General features: G+C 41.3%; 1 protein-coding gene across 1 annotated transcript in view; it reads left to right on the forward strand.

Annotated features, from left to right (window-relative positions):
- The window catches only part of STON2 (stonin 2), a 146404-nt gene extending 129527 nt beyond the window's left edge, over positions 1–16877 (forward strand). The window contains exons 5-7 of the mRNA XM_060097964.1: positions 7529–9367; positions 14765–14967; positions 16794–16877. Of these exons, the coding sequence (XP_059953947.1) occupies positions 7529–9367; positions 14765–14967; positions 16794–16877 (2126 nt within the window). The remainder of the gene's footprint in view (positions 1–7528; positions 9368–14764; positions 14968–16793) is intronic.
- Positions 16878–20571: the final 3694 nt, after the last annotated feature.

Genomic DNA, 20571 nt, shown 5'->3' on the forward strand with positions numbered 1-20571 from the left:
CCAGGCAGTCCTTTTCCTGGTCCCCAGCGCTGGCACTTCCTAGGCATAAGAACTATGCTCAAATCAGAGTCAGGATGAAGACCCCTTTTTTTCCTTGCCTCTACCATACGTTCTCCCTGACAGTAACATCTGGATGCTACTCCCTTCTCTTTTAAGCTTCTGAACCAAAAGAGCCCTTTCCACTATCTTGTCACGTCATAGAAGAGTTTGACGGGCCATTAAGCAGAGAGTTTCACAGTCCATCCAAAAGGGCTCAGACCCTAGAAACTCCTCTTTGTTTACTCCTCTTTGGTGGGCTCGGAAAATAGTTTAGGATGGGAAGGAAATGCAGGGGGCTTTTTGCTATGGCAATAAAAAATAAATAAAACACAGGTTAGGTTAGGTTAGGTCAGCAGGTATCATCACTAGTTAAATCTCTGAGATGCCCTGATATATAAAATGTTAAGAGATTAATTTAGGGCTTCCCTGGTGGCGCAGTGGTTGAGAATCTGCCTGCTAATGCAGGGGACATGGGTTCGAGCCCTGGTCTGGGAGGATCCCACATGCCGCGGAGCAACTAGGCCCGTGAGCCACAACTACTGAGCCTGCACGTCTGGAGCCTGTGCTCCGCAAAAAGAGAGGCCGCGATAGTGAGAGGCCCGCGCACCGCGATGAAGAGTTGCCCCCGCTTGCCACAACTAGAGAAAGCCCTCGCACAGAAACGAAGACCCAACACAGCAAAAATAAATAAATTAATTAATAAACTCCTACCCCCAACATCTTCTTAAAAAAAGATTAATTTATGTTAAGAGATTAATTTATTAAATGGATTGCCAGTGTTTCAATTTACTGTAGATATTGGAATCCAGCCCTGCCCCTTGCCTGTGACCTCTGTTGGGGAACTGAAGTTGGGCCTGTCAGACAACAGCAAGGGGTTACAGTGGGATCTCTGCCCAGGTGGGAGAATAGAGCCTTCATCTAAGACAACATAAGAAGCTGATATCAGAAAGGCAAATTAAGCCAGGGAAACCAGTAAGCCAGTTGAGTGGAAGTTCAGTTGTTAGAGGAAGAAGCCAAAAGCAGGGATCCAAAGGTTGAATATTGAAGAAGCCATGGGGAAATGGGCAATGGTAAAACAGGCAAAAGTTTAGAACCAGATTTTAAAAATTTAGAACAGACTAGGAACATACAAGATATTGGGCATGTTCCTGGTCCATTCATCAAACTTAAAGTCTGATGCTTGCTTTTATGAGAAAAAAAAAAGGGTGATGAAATGTATTAGGTCAGTCTTGATAAGCAGGGAGGGAGTTGGCAGGGTGAGCTGGACCAGTCATTTAAAGGTGCTCAGTACTGCTTATTAGGTCCTCTTAGCAAATAAAAACCAGAATGCAGTGTAAAATATTCTTGATAGGGATTCTGTCAAGTAGTGGTTAAGCGGTAGTTTGATGAATTGACTTCTTCACTTTGGGGATATCTCTGACCAGCATCAAAGCATCCCCTCTCCACGACAATGTGAAGGACAGATAAATAGACCCAGACCCTCTGACTCTCCTTTTTTTTTTTTTTTTTGCGGTACACGGGCCTCTCACTGTTGTGGCCTCTCCCGTTGCGGAGCACAGGCTCTGGACGCGCAGGGTCAGCGGCCATGGCTGACGGGCCCAGCCGCTTCGCAGCATGTGGGATCTTCCTGGACCGGGGCACGAACCCGTGTCCCCTGCATCGGCAGGCGGACTCTCAACCACTGTGCCACCAGGGAAGCCCTGACTCTCCTTTTTATCAGTGTATTGTGATGATTAAGCAGGTCTCAGCTTATTTTATCCAAGTTAGAAGCTCCCTTGATATGGTTCAAATGAGTAACTCCTTTATCTCACCCATACACATTCACATGATCAGGGCAAGACTTTATGCCCAGAGGCTTCCCTGTATAAATGTCAATCCTGTTAACTCCTTTTCTACCACTGAACAACTGGCTCCTAAAAAGTTGTGTGTCAAGATGACTCTTGCCAATCTCAACTGGTAAGTTAACCAGATTTTCATCTAATGAACAAGCATTAAGAAATTACCAGTTAATGAATATTAAAAGTGGGACTTGACTTTTAATTTCATCTTGGGCAGTTGAATTAAACTCGCTGAGCCTCGGTCTTCTCAGCAAAATGAAGGGGTCGAGTTTTATTATTTCTAAAATCTCTTCAAGCCCGAAAATTCTGTGTTCCTCCTCTTGCTTTGCAGATTACTACACAAATATTTAAGTGCCTACTGTGCATCTGAGTCTGGTCATACAGTGTATGCTGTCTTGCAACAGTGGCTGTTATCTCACGTTGAGAAAACCACAATAATCTAAGAATATTTGTTTTTGCCACTGCTCATAAATTCCAGCGAACAGCTCTCAATAAGGTTTTTGCACTTGTCATTGCATTTAACAAATTAGGTTAACAAATGGGGGAGGAAGATGGCAGACTGTCTGCTGTATTCAAAATATCATAGAATCTGATTTTTTTCCCCATAGTGCTTACTTTTTCTTCAGTTTGGTGGTTTTGATTGCCGTTGTAATCAACTAATTTAATCTTTGTGGTATTTAAAATAGATAGTGGTCTAACATTAAAAGAATCCACCATTTCTCTTTAGTTTGCATCAGTAAAGGCATTAAGGAAGCTCTTAGGTACTGGAAATTCTCCCTGTGGTGTAGAATAAGAACCTAATCTTCATCCATGGCTTTTATTTGGCAGAGGCCAACTCATAATACTAAAAGCAATGTGGAAGAGAGAGTAATTAAAATGATGCTGGAGTTTTGGTTATATTTTAGTAAGTCAGTAAAACGGAATTGTGGATGATAATGTTGTTCTGAAGATAATTAGTTTTTGCTGATTTCTTAGTGGAGAAATTTGCCAGACTTTTTTTCCCCCTTATTGTTTCCCTTACCAGCCACACCAGTCGTAAGTGTCTTAGGAAAGATCTAACTGCTGCATTATCAACATGGACTACAGCGAAGCTGTTGGTTTTCTTGCCCTAAGGTTAATCAGTGGGAGGAATAAAGATAGGTTTTGACCTTTTAATATTTCTTTATTTTGTAAGCAATACAGCATTTTTTTAAAACGAAAGAATACAGACTTAGAATTTTAAAAATCACCTCTTACCCCACATGAGACATTTGTTTTCACATCAAAAAGCTTTTTAGTACATATATACACTTTATATCATGAATATGTATCATTCTAGCAGCAGTAGCAGCAGCAGCAGTAGTTATAGCAGCTCACATCTACTGAACATTTATTATTTGCCAAACACAATTCTAACATCTGTATTAAATTTTCACAGCAACCCTGTTAGGTAGGATTTAATATTCTTCTAGTTTCATAGGTGGGAAAGCTGAGACGCAGAGAAATTAAACAACTTGCCCAAAGTCACATAGCTAATACGCTGCAGACACGGAATTGAAACCCAGGCAGTCTGACTCCACACTGTAGGCTCTTGTTATTCACTCAACAATATATATCATGATCAGTTTCCAGTGAATTAACATCATCAACAGTATTGTCTTGATTGATGCATGAGATTCCATTTTAGGTGTATAACATTTGATATAACCAATCTCCCATTATTGGACATTTGTTTCCAATTTTTCCATGATACAAACACTGCTATGATAAACATACCACTATATACATCATTACATGTCTTGTTCTTTCCTTAGATAAAGCCTATAAGTAGAATTCTTGGATTTTTTTTTTGAGACTTTTGTACAAATTTTCAAATTGCCTTCCAGAAAGATTTCTTTTTAACACTTACATTATAGAGTATAAATTTCCACGTGTCACCAGTAATGATTATTATTCTTTCTAAATCTTTGTTTCTCTGACACAGGGAGAATTGTATGTATTCTTTTTTAAAAAAATGTTTAATTAATTAATTTTTAATTTTATTTATTTTTGGCTGCGTTGGGTCTTAGTTGTGGCACGTGGAATCTTTCGTCGTAGCGTGCGGGCTTCTCTCTCTCTAGTTGTGGCACGTAGGCTCCAGGGCACGTGGGCTCTGTAGTTTGTAGCACTTGGGCTCTCTAGTTGAGGCGCACGGGCTTAGTTACCCCACGGCATGTGGGATCTTAGTTCCCCGACCAGGGATCAAACCGCGTCCCCTGCACTGGAAGGCGGATTCTTTACCACTGGACCACCAGGGAAGTCCTGTATTTATTCTTTTATAAGGTTAAACTCTTTTTTCCAAAGAGTTATTAGATATTTATATTTCTTCATTAGTGAATAGTCTGTTTTCATCCTATTTTATTGCGAGGGTGTATCATTTTTATTAAGGATACACTGTCATATATTAAAGAGGTCGAATTTTTGTCTTATATGATACAAATATTTTCCCCAAGAAATTTTACATACAGATTGTCATTTTTTTATAGGTGGAAGTCTCAAAGACCATCCTTTAATAAAAAGAGGCTCAGAAAATATATGACTTAACCTTTATAAAAACAATTGAGGATGTCCTTCAGTCAGTGATAAGTGAAAAAAAATTAAGAACTCACAAATAGCGAAGTCAGTGTTAACAGGGGATAATTTTTAAAAGTACTATTTGGCGGTCCTTAGGTTTACCTCAAGAAATGCTTTATTTGCATATGAAAATATGAAACACTATGACCTATATGAACTGTGGATCACTTTTGCTTTTCATCTATAAAACTTTTTTTTTTTTGGCTGCGCTTCAGTAGTCGTGGGGCGGGCTCAGTAGTTGTGGCTCACGGGCTCTAGAGTGCAGGCTTTGTAGCTGTGGTGCACGGGCTTAGTTGCTCCGCGGCATGTGGGATCTTCCCAGACCAGGGATTGAACCCGTGTCCCCTGCATTGGCAGGCGGATTCTCAACCACTGAGCCACCAAGGAAGCCCTATAAAAGTGTCTTTATTAAGATGTTTTTTCTTTGTAAATGATTTTGTAGAAAAACAAATTCTCATTTTCAGAAATTTGACCTATACCCCACTATCATCCCAAAGGATGGATTTTTAAAACAGGTTATAATCATGGAAGATGAAAATGCCAAAGGAGAGACTTTATAACAGTCTTTTGAAACTTTTTGATGGCTGTCTAAGAGAACGTAGAATCTCTAGAAATTAATTTAATTCAAAAAATTTCCCCCCCAATTTAAAGATACTTAATTTAAATAGTATTATGAGTCAAATGCTTCACAGCTGTGTAGGACTTGGTGTGATCTCAAGTAACTTGGCTTAAAAACAAATTTATTGTAAGAAAATTATCTTCAGTGGAGACAAAGGCCTTCCCCCCCCCTTTTTTTGGTTTGAGAGAGGAAGATGAGAAGTGCTATTTTGGGGACAAGTCTCCCAACAGAAGAGAATCCTTTAGCAGCAAGAATAAACAGCTTTGGCAGAAAGCCACCCTCCAAAGGAAAAGGACTTAGGGCACGTTTTGAACTAGGGAGTAGCAATGAGCTCCAAGGCAAAAAGGATATCCCTGGTACAAGGGGTGGGTCAATACCAGACTGTCTGGGTGGAAATGCTGCTTACAAAAGCAACATAGAGCTGCTTCATTAGAAAGTGATGCATTTTGCGATACACCCCTTTTGCCAGTTCTCTAGAGAGGATTAGTTACTGTTCCAAGGAAGTGATTGTATTTTACTCAGGGCCACATTGTTCCCTTTAGGCTCCATTACAGCAACAACAACAGCAGTTGTAGTAGTAATAAAATATAAGTCCTACAAACCTGGATTGTTTTCTGACCCTTTTCCCTTCATTTTCTAGAAAATAAATCACTTATGCATCTACAAAAGTGGATTCATGATTAATTTGAAGGAGAGTCTCATCTTTAATTTTAAAATGCTTTGAAATTCTTTTGTGATGCTGCATATATAGAAAATACTTTTTGCTCATTATATTTCTGGGACAAGTGTGGGTATGTATGTATGCTCACTCATGCATGTATTTAGCTTATATTTTCAAACTGATGTTTTCAGTAGAGGTAATTGCTATTTGTTTGAATAAATATACTTTGAGAGATGGATGAGAGGCAGCCATCCCATCCATGTGTAATTACATGTTTAATTATATGTGACATTGCTGATTTGGTGTGGTTGGATATGATATTTGTGAAGATTTAGCAGGATGGTAAGAAAAGTCAACTATTTGACTTAACCATTTGAGTATTCATTTCTCTTTGATTCCAAATTTCTGGCAGTAAAAACAGTGGGTGGAATGGTGGCAGAGATCCCCATACACATTCCTCCAGAGACAGAGAGAACAGAACTGCTCCAAAGCAAAGTTTCTTTTCTCACTCATTCAATTAACAATCCTTCACTGAGCATTTACTGTATGCTAGGTACAGGTTTTCTGTGCCATTCCTTCCTCAGCATCCACTCCTTGCTTTATAAAGGCCTCATTTCCTCCTCCTTCCCATAACCCCAGCAGACACACAGCGTCTTTACTGAAAAGGTCTGGGTCTTCCTGCATTGAAACTCAAGTCCTGTATCTCCTTCCTCGAAGCCCCTGCTAGGGTGGAGTTTTATTTGTAATAATCTTTTTTTTCCCATAAATTAAACCCCAAGATGGAAAAGTATTTTAGAGAAAAAGAAGAGATTAACGTCAGGAGGATTTTCTCATGTTATACGTACTTGTAAACATTTTAATGGCTGCGTGTTATTCCATCGTATGCCTCAGTTTCCTAACGTTCACCCAAAACTTGGTTCCTAATTTGGATTTATTTCCTTAGGGTGAGATTACTAAGTCATTGTTCATGAATATTTGTAAGACCCTTAATACAAATTGCCAAACCATTTTCAGAGAGTTTGTAGCAACTTATGGTTCCATTAAGGGTCTATTTACTGTTCATATTATAGCACCTTTACCCTCATCGAATACTAAAACTTTAAAAATCTTCACTGATTTTGGGGGTTTAATTTACATTTTTCTCATTACTAGTGAGACTGAACATTTTCTACATGGTTATTAGACATTTTTCCTTTCTCTTTCTTGGGTTGTCTGTCTATGTCCTTTGCCTGCATTTCAAGTTTTTGTATTTTTGATATTCACTTGTGTAAATTTATTTCATATTAAGGATGTTAACATTTTGTCTTTAATAGTTATTTACCACATTTGGGTAAAGATCTCTCCGATTACATTATTTGCAATCATATTAGCACTTGGAGCATATGGCTTATTTTGTTCAGTGAGATCAGCTTTATATCATTTTATGTAGGAGGTAGTTTTCAATGTTTAAAAATATAAGCATACATACTTTAGAGTCAAGAAAAAAATCTATTCCAGAAACTTTGATAAAATAAAGGGAGAATGTATAAGAGTTAAATTGCAAGGGACCTGGGTCCTATCAGTGCTTCTATATTGACATTTGTATTCTTACTGCTTATTACAAAACTGGTGTGCTTATTACAAAACTGTGAGAGCTGTGCCCAGACGAAACACTTGAGGACAAGTAATGAAATGCTTTGGAATTTACTGGATTCCATATAAAATTCTAGTCATCCTTCATTCCTATACCTCTAGAGGCCCTGAATAGCAGCCTCTCATATGTTCTCCTTTTCCTTTTAGACAATTCTTCCTCTCTTCAGGAAGATGAAGAGGTAGAGATGGAGGCCATCAGCTGGCAGGCCAGCAGTCCAGCTGTGAACGGACACCCTGCCACTCTAGTGACCTCTGCTCGTTTCCCTAGCTGGGTCACTTTTGATGACAATGAAGTCAGCAGCCCTTTGCCACCAATCACCTCTCCTCTGAAGCCGAAAACACCACCTCTTGCATCTGGGATCCCAGATGTACCTTATAGCTCAACTGGGTCATTTAAGAAGAGGGAACGTCCCAAGAGCACTTTGATGAACTTCTCCAAAGTTCAGAAGCTGGACATTTCCTCCTTAAACCATCCGCCTTCCGTGCCTGAGGCTCCTCTTTGGAGGGCAACCAATCCTTTTCTGAATGAGACTCTACAGGATGTACAACCTTCCCCTATAAACCCTTTCCGCGCTTTCTTTGAAGAGCAGGAGAGGCGCTCCCAAGCCAATTCCATGTCTGGTACCACAGGCAAAAGCCAAAGAGATTCTCTCATTGTCGTCTACAAGGATGCCATCAATTTTGATGATTCAAGCAAAAACCAGTCACACTCTGATGCTGTTGAAAAACTCAAACGACTCCAAATTGAGGATCCCGATCACTCAGGGAGTACGACACTCCCTGATGATGACCCAATAGCCTGGATTGAACTAGATGACCACCCACCAGGTTCCGCACTGTCCCAGCCCAAGGATGGTTGGCCCATGATGCTTAGGATCCCTGAGAAGAAAAACATCATGTCCTCTAGGCACTGGGGACCCATCTACATCAAACTGACAGACAGCGGGTATCTGCAGCTGTATTACGAGAAGGGCTTAGAAAAGCCATTCCGTGAGTTCAAGCTGGAGATCTGCCATGAGATTTCAGAGCCCCGGCTCCAAAACTATGATGAGAACGGCAGGATCCACAGCTTGCGGATAGACCGCGTCACCTACAAGGAGAAGAAGAAATACCAGCCTAAACCTGCCGTGGCCCACGTGGCCGAGAGGGAACAAGTGATTAAGCTGGGCACCACCAATTACGATGACTTCCTGAGCTTCATCCGTGCAGTTCAGGACCGTCTCATGGACCTGCCGGTGTTGTCAATGGACCTGTGCACAGTTGGCTTGAACTACCTTGAAGAGGAGATTGCAGTGGATGTCCGAGATGAATTCTCTGGCCTTGTGAGCAAAGGAGACAACCAGATTCTCCAGCACCATGTCTTGACACGGGTCCACATCCTGAGTTTCCTCTCTGGCCTTGCCGAGTGCCGCTTGGGTCTCAATGACGTCCTCGTCAAAGGGAATGAAATCGTTTCCCGGCAAGACATCATGCCCACCACCACCACAAAGTGGATCAAGCTCCACGAGTGCCGCTTTCACAGGTGTGTGGATGAGGATGTATTCAGCAGCTCACGGGTTATTCTGTTCAACCCTTTGGACGCCTGCCGACTTGAGCTAATGAGGTTCAGGACAGTATTTGCCGAGAAGACCTTGCCTTTCACACTCAGGACTGTGGCAAGCATCAGTGGGGCAGAGGTGGAGGTGCAGAGCTGGCTGAGGATGTCATCTGGCTTCTCCTCTAACTGTGATCCTCTCACTCAGGTTCCCTGTGAGAATGTGATGGTTCGCTACCCTGTGCCCAGTGAGTGGGTGAAAAACTTCCGCAGGGAAAGTGTCCTGGGGGAGAAGTCTCTGAAAGCCAAAGTGAACCGGGGGGCAAGTTTTGGCTCAACTAGCTTGTCTGGCTCTGAGCCTGTCATGAGAGTAACTCTGGGAACTGCGAAGTATGAGCATGCCTTCAACTCCATTGTGTGGAGGATAAACCGACTGCCTGACAAAAACTCAGGTAGGCAGAGCTTTGTCTTCTGTGAAAGCCGCCACATGGTTGTGAAAGAGCTGGCATCAAAGTTCCCCATTCTCTTTCCCTGTGAAGTGCTGGTCTTTGTTATGTGATAGGAATGATGATGGGGAGGGATGGGGGAATGGGGGACCAGAGAAGCAAAAATATTCGAGCAAAGTACTTAAACATGCATGACCCAGTTCACTCCATCTTTCTACTCTTACTATCACACTTCTTCCATAAAACTATGCATTCTTTTTCTCAGCTGGGCTGCTAAGCAGATTTCCAAGGCAGCTTATGATTCTGTATTCTTTTCTGACTCATTAAAGTTTTTTCTGGTGTTGGAAGCTATCCTTTTCCAGATCCTAGAAGGCTTCTGGGTTTTGAAGAGATGTCTGTGCCCCAAGTTAGGTAAAAGAGGCAGTTTATGGCCAGTCATGTGTACAGTACAGGCCAAGAGTTAGATTTATGATTCCAGTCGCCCTGTGCAAGGCCTGTCAATCATAACATCCCAAGTTCAGAGCCAGGATCTGGAGATGGGGAAGGGGCCTCTGATCAGACTGAAGATCCAGCCAGGACATGAAGGTCCAAAAGGACTGAAATCCAAAAGGACAAAAAGTAAGGGAAGGGATGTTTAATTTAAACAAAGGAGACAGTTTAAAAACAGCCCTAGCTGGCCTGATCACAGCTAGCAGGGGTGCTTCTGTGCTTGAGTGAGCCTGAAGGCAATGACTTTCCTCATGGGCCCAGTGAGATTTGGTGAAATGACAAAACTAAGGAGTAATCAAACCAGCTCTAATAGCTTTATTTCTTAGAGTAAGTCTGGGTGACCCCAGTGGCAGGCAATAAGCCCATGATCCTGTGACCCTTTAAATCACTTTTCTTCTTGTTTATAATAAACTTTGCTCATCTGTTAAAAAAGTGGGTATTTGGGCCAGAAAAAAAAAAAAAAAAAAGAAAAAGGTTTGGAAAAACTGTTGGTTAAAGCCTTTCTCTTATGCAGATATTCTTTTTTCCACTCTTACTATTAAATCCTAACAGTATGTTTGGAGTCTTCATTTCCTGTTCTGAGTGTGGAGTGGCTGTGTTACCCTAAATGTAAAACAATGTGAAGCCAAGAAGCCATACGATCTGGCCAACTCCCTAGGCAGGCCAGGCAGTGGACACACACCAGGGCTTTCTTGTCAGACACTGGGTGTAGCAGTGCAAACTGAAGAGACAATTGGACCTCTGTGTTTGAGGCTGGATTTGCCACCCCCTATTTCTAAACTGACAGAATTTTTAACATAAAGTCTTCCTCTCTGAGCTTGCTTATTCATTTCCCTGAAATCAGCACTGTATTCTCCTGGTGATAGCACTGTGATTTCCGCCTCAGCCATGAGGCCGATGTGAATTGATGGCAGAAAGGAGAAACCCTCAATTCTCCTTTGGCACGGATGCCCTTGAGAAGAGAACTGAGGTAACGGGGAAAATTACTGTTTAACCCGCAAGAGGCTTGACGTGAAAAAAGACCTCAGGTTTATGCTTACTGGAATTTTTAGCTCTGCAATTTACTAAGCATGTATTCAGATCACTTCATTATGGAATAATTGGGTTTTCGAGCTGGAAAGGACCTTGGGGATAACTTAGTCAAACCTCTTCATTCCACAGATGAGAAAGTTAAGGACTGGGAGTGACGTGACTTATCACATCCAGGGGTCTTTCTTCTCCATACCACAGCTGCCTCTTAGTAGATGACACACAACAGACACAAACTCAAAGTTACTTCCACTATGAGAACAGAGATTTTCAGTTTTCTCAGTGTGTACACACATACCTCATTTGTTTCAAAGTTCTTTCTCTCAGATATTTAAAAGTACCATGTGAGGGGCTTTATAAGCAGCAAAGACTGACTGGCTTCTTTTAGCAAAAAGAAGTAAATTGTTGGAAAGATATAGATAGCTCACAGAACTGAAGGAACAAGCAGGCTTCAGAAAGGATAGCTCTTGATAGCGGGACCTGTGGATGTCTCCTCAGGCTGCAGCCTTTGGGACAAACCGTCACAGGCCGTTTTCTGTCCTTGTGACATTTCCCAAGAGTAAAAGGGAGGACAGGGCATTTTGACTGACATGACCACCAAGATGACATGCAGTGCTGGGGAAGAGTATTTCTCGAAGAGGAAGAAAAAAAAAAAAAAGATTGTTACCAGAATAAAAAGGGAGCAGATGCAGGGCATGGAATAAATAGTCCTCGGCAACCACCTTCCTTAATGCTTCCCAGTGGGGTAGTGTTAAGTAGGCTCAAGGCCAAGTAAATGCAGCCTATATACTACATATGTATTTCTAGATGACTGGAACCTTATTTGTGAATGATTTTTAAAATACGTAAAGACAGCATAAGGATATTTGGGGATATTTCTCACTTAAACCTACCCCCCACTCAATTACTGCTTTTGCTGTCATGGTTGTATATTTTTAGACATGAAATCCCCCCAAGAGCTTCTTATTCTACTTCTGGCCAATAATATGTATTTGTGTATCAGTTCAGGAAATTAATAGCACCCTTCTTCTGGAAACTTGAGATGTACAGGATCTGAATTCCAGTCAGAATGCAAGTTCTTACCATTGCTGGTATTCTCTGTGCCCAGCCCCTGCCCTCCCCATCCACTGCCCCATCCATGAAGCCAGAGAATTGACGATGACCTGTGAGTAACTGTCCCTTTTCTGAGCTCTTCTTAGTCTGGAGATAGCTTTGGGAAGGTGCCTTTTATAGGCCATTTTCCGTAATCCTCACACCTCTATTTACAGTGAAAGAGGACTGAACCTCTGCACATCTGCTCCCACCTGCAGTGGCCCTGCAACCCTAGCCCCAACAGGTAGGATGGTCAGACTGCAGGGCAGCATGGGCCAGCAGGTTGGCATCCCGGGCTTTGTCGGCACCTCAGGCCTACAGCCACAGCAGGCTTATCCCAATCAAGCCATCAAAAGGCTAACAAGCTGCCACTGGATTCCAACATGGCTCCCACCAGCAGGGTCTCTCTCTCTGTGCTCTCCTAGGACCCCTCCCGTCCTAATCCCAAGAGCTTTCCTTTAATCCTAGAAGGCACCAGAACAAGTTTCTGTGCTTTCCCAGATTGTCTGCCAGGAAACAAAACATTCTGTTCTGCATAGGTAGCTTTCTTTGCTGGAATTCCAGTTCTCATTAGATCAGGTGAAGAGAAAACAATTCCAGTATGATTCCCCTTTCATGGAAAATAGAAATCTTAATTTTAATATTAAATTTTCTCAGCTTCATCAAGGAAGATGATATAATGGGAGCTCATTAGTTCATTAACATGAATGAAATTATACTAGCTTTCAAAATTGTGCTTCCCTATCTGTCCACTAGCCCTACACATCCATTAGCTGATGCTAGAACTCAAGAGGGACTGTTGCTTTCATAGAATTTGCTGTGAATATGCTTTGGTGGGGTGAGGAGAGGGGGGTCAGTTTTGTGGAAAGTTCTGATTTTCAGTGTTCCAACAATGTGTAAACAAGGGTAATTAGATAAAACTGTTGTTCAGGTTGCTATTGAATTAAATTAAGAAACTCCTCTAAATACTTCGTAATGATCTAAATCTATAGCAATATATTGAGAGGAGTGTAGGACATAATTTGGAGTCAGTTACATGAGTTTTATTCCCAGTACTACAAGTTAATGCTGTGTGACCTCAGGCAATTTACTTAAACCTTTCAGAGAAATCTCAAGTTTCCTCTTTTATAAAATAGGGTTATTAACACCTAGCTCATTAAGAATGGAATTAGTCATGTTTTTAAGTGTTTAGCACAGTCCCTGGCCTGTAATAAGTGTTCAGTAAGTGACAGCTATATAATTACATCTGTGGTACACAATTTAAAAAAATTGAATGGATTCATTTTCAAATAATGTAATTTTTACTACTACATATATCTTAAATTCCTTTCCTAAAAAACTGCAATTTTTTCAATTAATTTTCCAAAGTATTACTCTTTAGAAAGACCCATTGAAATCTGTTACATTTGTGAAACAGAGCAAAACAAATACTTCACTCTGTTTTCCTTGGAGAGCGGGTGTGTATGTCCTCAGGCTCCAAGATTAAAAAGTCCTGCCCAGACCAATAAAGGAAATTGGAACTGTTTATTTGGGGAAACTCAGATAACTAAGGGCTGTTTCAGTTACATAATAAAGTCAGAGTCACACAGTTTATCCACAGTGAGCTGCTTTATGGGGTTTCTTACAGCTTCCTTTTTCTCCACCCCTGTCACCCTGCAAACCTGTCTTGAGGTTTGAGGACTGTGAGGTTATGACTCAGACAAACGGGTTAAGAACATCTGGGAGTCAGACTGCTGGGTCCAGTTCTTGGCTCTGCCACTTTCTAGCTATGACCTTGGGCAGCTGACCTTACCTCCCGAAGCCTAAGTTTCCTCATTTGTGCAACGTAATAATTATGACCTCAGGGGACTGTTATGAAGACACAGGGAGAGAATCTGCATAAAGCACTTAGCACAGTACCTGGCTCAGAGTTATCAACAAACGTTTCCTGTTACATCTGATGAACGACGACGATGCTGCAATGATGATCGTCACAGAACTAAGTTCTGACTCTTTTCCCTCAAACAATCTAATAACAATCCTCAAATGAAAATCAAACCATAAGTTTGCCTTCCAGATACAGCAGAACTAGCCATAGATTTATACAGTTAAATAGCGGTAAGGGACGATGCCTGGCATTATCCAGCCTACCCTTTTCCACCACCCCCCAACTCGCCACTTCACACATGAGGAATTGAGGCCTGAAGAGAACAAAAAGGACTTGGGTGTGGGATCTCTGCAATTAGGAGAGCTGCAGGTCAAACCCAGGTATCCTTTTAGTCTGTGTTCTCTCCAGCGTTCCACACGCTTCCCTAAAGCATATGTGCTGTTTCTAAGGGCTTTGTCATTTTTATATGCCGTTCACCAAAAAAAACATGCCAAAAGCATTTTTTAAAAAATATCGAATGCTATTAAGAAAATTCATCTTCCAAAGGAAATTGATGATTTTGCTCCAGGTGGCTGTCTGATGTTTTATTGGGTGCTAAGTGCTGATCTCTTTTATTCCTTTCTGCCAGTCTACCTCTATTTCATAGTATTTACACTGTGTTTACATAGCACTCTGACCTGAGCAGGCAGAATGCACTCCATTTCTCAGGTCATGGGTTTTATTGCTAGGATACCAGGCTACCATAGTCAGATAGTGTTATGTCAAAGGGTCTGAAGCACATGCAGTGTGATTTCTGCCGAGGCAGATCCTCTGCTGACAGCAGGATGCTCTTAAAGACTGCCAGGCCTCCTTTTGTTTGTTATTGAGGCTCTTCCACTTCCTCCCCAAAGAACCTGAACCCTAGATTCTTTGTCTTTCTTTCATAGCTTCTGGTCACCCACACTGTTTCTTCTGCCATCTTGAACTTGGCTCTGACCGGGAAGTGCCTTCCAGATTTGCCAATCACATTAACGTTGAGTTCAGCATGCCTACAACTTCTGCCTCCAAAGCTGCCGTAAGATCCATCTCTGTGGAAGACAAGACGGACGTCAGGAAGTGGGTCAATTATTCTGCACACTACAGCTACAAGGTAGCCTCGGGAGGCATCTGGCTAATGTTTCCAAGTCTGTCTGTTCACCCCCATGCCCTCCCCCTTCTCATTCCTTTTAGCAATGCCTGCCCAGGGTGCAGGGTATTCTCCTACTGCCTTGCAGGCGGTTTACCATGCATAGCTGTGGTTGAGTCTGCTCTGAGTTAAATGAATAATCTCTCTAGCAGGCAAGAGAAAGGGTGGAAAGAGAAGTACAGGCTGATGAAGAAGGAGTATGTAATGTCTTTCAGTCATCATGAACAACAACAGAGTAATGGGGTAATGCGATTATTATTACTCATTTGTCATATAATTTATGTGCAGGGGAATGAGTTTGGAAGTGGAGGGAGGGTCAGGAAAATGCTAACCCAAAGCATATATTTCAGCTACAGGTGTTGATGAAGTGGATCTGAATGAAGTTTACATAGTGAAGTATGACACTATGTAGGACAGTATGTCATAGTGAAGTATGACATATACCAAGTCATACAACCTGGTCACTGGGCTATAACTGGACAAACTCAAAAGCCAAGCAAGCTTCTATAATAGTAACGGGATCAGGGCTGTGAAGGAGGAAATGAAGTTGGAGATTTCCGACATAAATAGTGATTGTATCCTGAGTAGCTAGAAATTCAATAGGAGGAGATTATATGCCAAAGACGGAAAACAGGGGGTTACTGAAGAAGGATTTGGCAAAGTGGTTTAATAATTTTCTATTCGTAATAACATCCTTAGATTTATATGATCATTTAATTGTTCTTTAAATATTTCCTTACTTGTGTGATTTCAAACATTGAACTACCAAAAAGAACAAATACTCCATCTTGTGGCCAGGAAAAGACCCAGCACTTTCCTCAAACATGACCCTAGTCAACTGTTCTGTCTTGAATTGTTTCCCTCTCATAAATATCCAAGTGGTATTGAGAAGAGCGGCTTTAATTATGAAACTCCTTCAGCTCAAAGGATTCCCTGCCTGATTTATCAAAGGCTTCAGATGAGGTATATTACTCTCAAGGCAAGATTAATTTATTAATCTCTTTACAGTTACAGCTACAGTATTTTCCAAAAGATATAGGCAGAACTGTAAACACTACAATACTTATCCATTTGGAGACTTTTTTTGCGGTACACGGGCCTCTCACTGTTGTGGCCTCTCCCGTTGCGGAGCACAGGCTCCGGATGCGCAGGCTCAGTGGCCATGGCTCACGGGCCCAGCCACTCCGCGGCATGTGGGATCTTCCCGGACCGGGGCACGAACCCGTGTCCCCTGGATTGGCAGGCGGACTCTCAACCACTGCGCCACCAGGGAAGCCCTGGAGACTTTTTAAAGGGATAAAATAGTGGAGAGTATAAAGAGCCAGCTGCAAAGGAATTCATTCATTTGATAAACCTTTGTGATTGCCTGCTGTATGCCCATATTATTGGGGTACAATAGTGAACAAGGGCCTGCGCTGTCCTACGGAGTCTGTGGTGTAGCGGGTACAGGGTGTAGTGGGAATATACACCGGGGAGCACCTGACTACCTGGTGAGTCAAGAATAGCTTCACAGAAGAAGTGACCTTTGAGTAGCTGTATAAGGCAAAGAATAAGAATTTTCCAGGTGGACTGAGAGGGAGAGGAATTCCAGACCAAGCAAAGGGCATGTGCAAAGACAGAACCATAATACACATGGCCAGTAGCTTGGTGTGACTAAAGCCCAGAACAATACCCAAGTTACAAGGATGCTCAAAGAACCTAGTGAGGTTTTCTCTTCTGGTTTATTTATTTGTTGGGGTGTTTTCCTGATATTTCTTCTGATATTTCTCTCCAACTTCTATTCTTGACAGGTGGAAATTGAGCAAAAAAAGAGTTTGAAGCCAGACTTTGAAGGAGATGAAATGGAAACTCCCAAGGAGTGTGGGGTCCAGTGACGAAGCCCTACTGCAGGGGGCCCTGACCTAAGCATTATGACAGGATGTCTTCCTGAATAGGTGAAGTTCAAGGCACTGCCTACCTTGGCTACTCCATGTTGGGAGCAGTGTATTGGACCTCCCTGTTTGTAGTTACCTGTATTCTAACAGGAAGCCCTAAGGTGCTTGCTTTGGAGAGGCTCTGATCATGCCTGAAGCACCTGGGTCACCTGACTTTTTGGAGCTTACTGTATAATTAAGCCTCTTCTCCACTCTGCTTCTCTCACAGCACTTGGGTATGGTTTGTGACTGATAAAGTCAGGTAAAGAAACTCCCAACGTCATTGTTGGCTCAATTTCCTTCCGATGTTCATCTGTCACTTACATCAGTTTCTGGAAAACAATCTTGAGAAGTTAATTAACTAAGACTCCATCTCTGTCACTCCTCTTAGAAAAAGCTGAGAAAAGGTACAAAACCGATTTCCTCTTTGGGTCTGCTAGACCTTTCATAGGTGTCTCCATTCTTCAAATGTTAACACTATGCAACAGAAGTTTTTGAGATGCTTCCCTCCTGGTTCTAGATAGTGTTGATTGAAACGCTTTTTCTGTCTTTCTAAGGCATCGGTCCCAGGGTTCATCACCCTGAGTCACAATAGACAATGGAAAAAAGGCACAAGAGGACACTTTTAAATTCTGTGATTAACCCCACATTCTGCGAAGAGTGGCTATTGAAGGGAAAGCAAAATTGAGCTTACTTTTCTTCATTCTGGGGAAAAAGAACATTCATTGTAAGATTATATTAAATTCAGGAGACAGCTTAAATCTCAGTGAATTTCCAAATTCACGCTGAAAAACATAGGCCATTTCTGATTCCTGAAACAGATGGATACATATATCTCAGGCATTTGTCAGGGGCATCTGGGAACTCCTTTTATACCTCATAGCCAATAGACAGCTGCGTGTCTCTTTAACTCAAACTTTACAGAAAATATAAGTTGAAAAGATCATTTTAAAAGTCGTTTCAAAACTGAGCTTGTATGAGCTTTTCCTAAAAATTCAGAGTTTGATAATCACAGTATGTAATAGATCTAAAAGGCAGAAGACTCTAGGGTAGAGATGAGGGAAAGCCGTATTTTTCTAATGTTGGGAACATTAAATCCTGATTCCAAGAATCTAGGACACTCAATATTCCTTCTCTTCATCTGTTCCAGCTCACATTCTGTACCTCTGCATCCCAAAGGGGATACGAGCTCAACAATTTAAAGGCAGCTTTTACCTGCCTTCCTGTTTCTCCCATGAAGAATAGAGTAAGGGTTATCCGATTTGTAGATGACACAGAAATAGACACATAACTAGTCTGTTGACTGGCAGTTTCGGGATTAGTTCATTCCGTGAATATTCATTGAATTCTATGTATTGACATTAGGGTATAGAAATCATTGTAATTTTTTGAAATACCTGAACATAAGACTGAAACTAAAAGGATGAAATTAAATAGGCATTAATGAGAAACTCTATATTCTGAGTTTCTTAAATGCAACCCAGTAAGTACAAAATGGGGGTACCTATGTGTGTACGGATGTATGTGTTTACCTGTGTGTGTTAATGGGAAGGGTGTTGGAAAGTCCTGGTTTCACAGCAGTTTTTGTATAAAGTGTTTTCTTGGGGAAACGTGAGTTCAGTTTTGAATTGGGAGTATATCATAGCTATTCCAAAACTAATGCATTCAGCCTGTGGTAACAGAAGTCTAGGGAGCCCTGCATGCTGCACATCTGGATGGAGGGCTGGGTTCAATTCTGGGAACCACATTTTAAGAGAGATGTTAATAAATTGACTGTGTCCAGTCAGGTGGCCAGGGTTGTGGAGAGTGTGATTATACATGAAATAGGGGAATACTTCCCCTGAAGAACAGAAGGTATAGCTGGAAAGGGAAAAAGAGGGAATGATACAATAGCTGCCTTGAAATCTCTGTTGAGCTATAAAAGGGGAGAGGAATTGGACTTTTCCTGTGTTGCTTCAAAGGGCAAAAAGAGGAGCTTTATAGATGACAGATGTTTGCTTCAATGTAAGAAAGAATTTTGTAATAAGAGTTGTTCTAAAGAGGAATGGACTCAAACAGTAGAACTTCCAGTTGCTGCAAATGCCCAAAGGCTAAAATAACCCATCCTAAATGCTATGAAAGGGACTCTTAGATTGGATTTGGGCTAGATTCTTAACAAGATCCCTTCTACATATAGGTTTAGTTTCAACAGTATTAGGACTCTGTTTGTTTTTAGTTTGATAAGTGGTTTTTCATGCTCTTTGAAATACAGTGGAGTTCCCTAGAGGTCTTTGTCAACTGAGGACTCCAAGGCATAGCCCTTCCCCTGTTGTGCTAAAAGCACAGGAGATTCCTTATAGAAACATTGAAATGGGTTGAAGAGTTGGCAAGGTGAAGGTCATTCTAGCACCTTTTTTTACCCAAGGTAGCACCTGTGCACCCTCTCAAGATCTCTGCTTCACCTGCTAGCATCACATGTGTATTGGTGCTTGGACCCTTTTCTCCTGTTGGTTAATTCTCATTGCCTTTGTACTTTCACCTGGACATTTTTTTTTTTAAACCAAGGGATGGGAAAGTCCCTTCCATGCTATCTACATTCAGCAATCAGATTATCATTCATTTTTAAAAACCTACCACCTTGATTTCATCAGATTTGTTTTCCCTCTACTGTTTTTTGGAAGTTGATAATGGGTAGCATTTAGGGGGTTGGGAAATATAATACTATATATTTTTAGATGTAGTTTCTATGTAGTTTTGTTAATAGCCTACATAGAAAACACTGTTGGGCAAATACCTTTTTGATATGCAGATTCTAAGTTTGCCACCCTGGACTTGGATTTTGTGTGTGTGGCCACAAATTATTTGTGGCCACCAATAATCCTTGTCTATGTTATCAGTAATGTGAAAATATTAGAAGTGAATTCATTTTACCAATACATAGTCTTACTATTACTATTAGAATATAAATTAGATGTCCCATGATATTAAGAGCTGTGCTTTTTTTGTTGAGACTGTTGACTTCCTTTTTTGACTTTATAGTAAAGGAGGATGAGAGATGTACTCATGATATATCAAACGAGACTATGAGGTACTTTGTGGGTGCACCGTTAAACTCCCTTTGCCACTCTTGTAAACATACTACTAGTTATGCCTTATCAAAATTGTGTATTTTACTTATATGTAATATAATCTGGACAGTTTTTTTTTCTCTTCTATTTTCTTCTCCCTGCCACCTCCCCCGCCAACCTTCCTGCATTATTGGCAGGGTTCATAACCCTTGAGAACATTTTTTTTCTTTTTGGCTGTGCTGCACGGCTTGCGGGATCTTAGTTCCCTGACCAGGGATTGAACCCAGGCGACTGCATTGAAAGCGCTGAGTTCTAACCACTGGACTGCCAGGGAATTCCCAAGAACATTTTTTTAATGGAAAATATTTCTTATTTGAAATTAGAGTAATTTCCTTTCAAATCCTGTAGATGAGGGCAGGAGCTTATTTCCCTAGAAATTCATATTCCCAAGAAATGTGATCCATGGAGGCAAGAAATGGCTCTTATTCTTTGTTTCTAGTACGTACCACCAAGTTAGTTTGGAATATAATAAGTTTCAGCTACCTTAAATCCTGTGCTGATAGGACAGATATTAATGAAATAAAGGAAAATTACTTAGGTATTCAATA

The sequence above is a fragment of the Mesoplodon densirostris genome, chromosome 4 (assembly GCF_025265405.1).
Source record: "Mesoplodon densirostris isolate mMesDen1 chromosome 4, mMesDen1 primary haplotype, whole genome shotgun sequence".
NCBI lineage: Eukaryota > Metazoa > Chordata > Mammalia > Artiodactyla > Ziphiidae > Mesoplodon > Mesoplodon densirostris.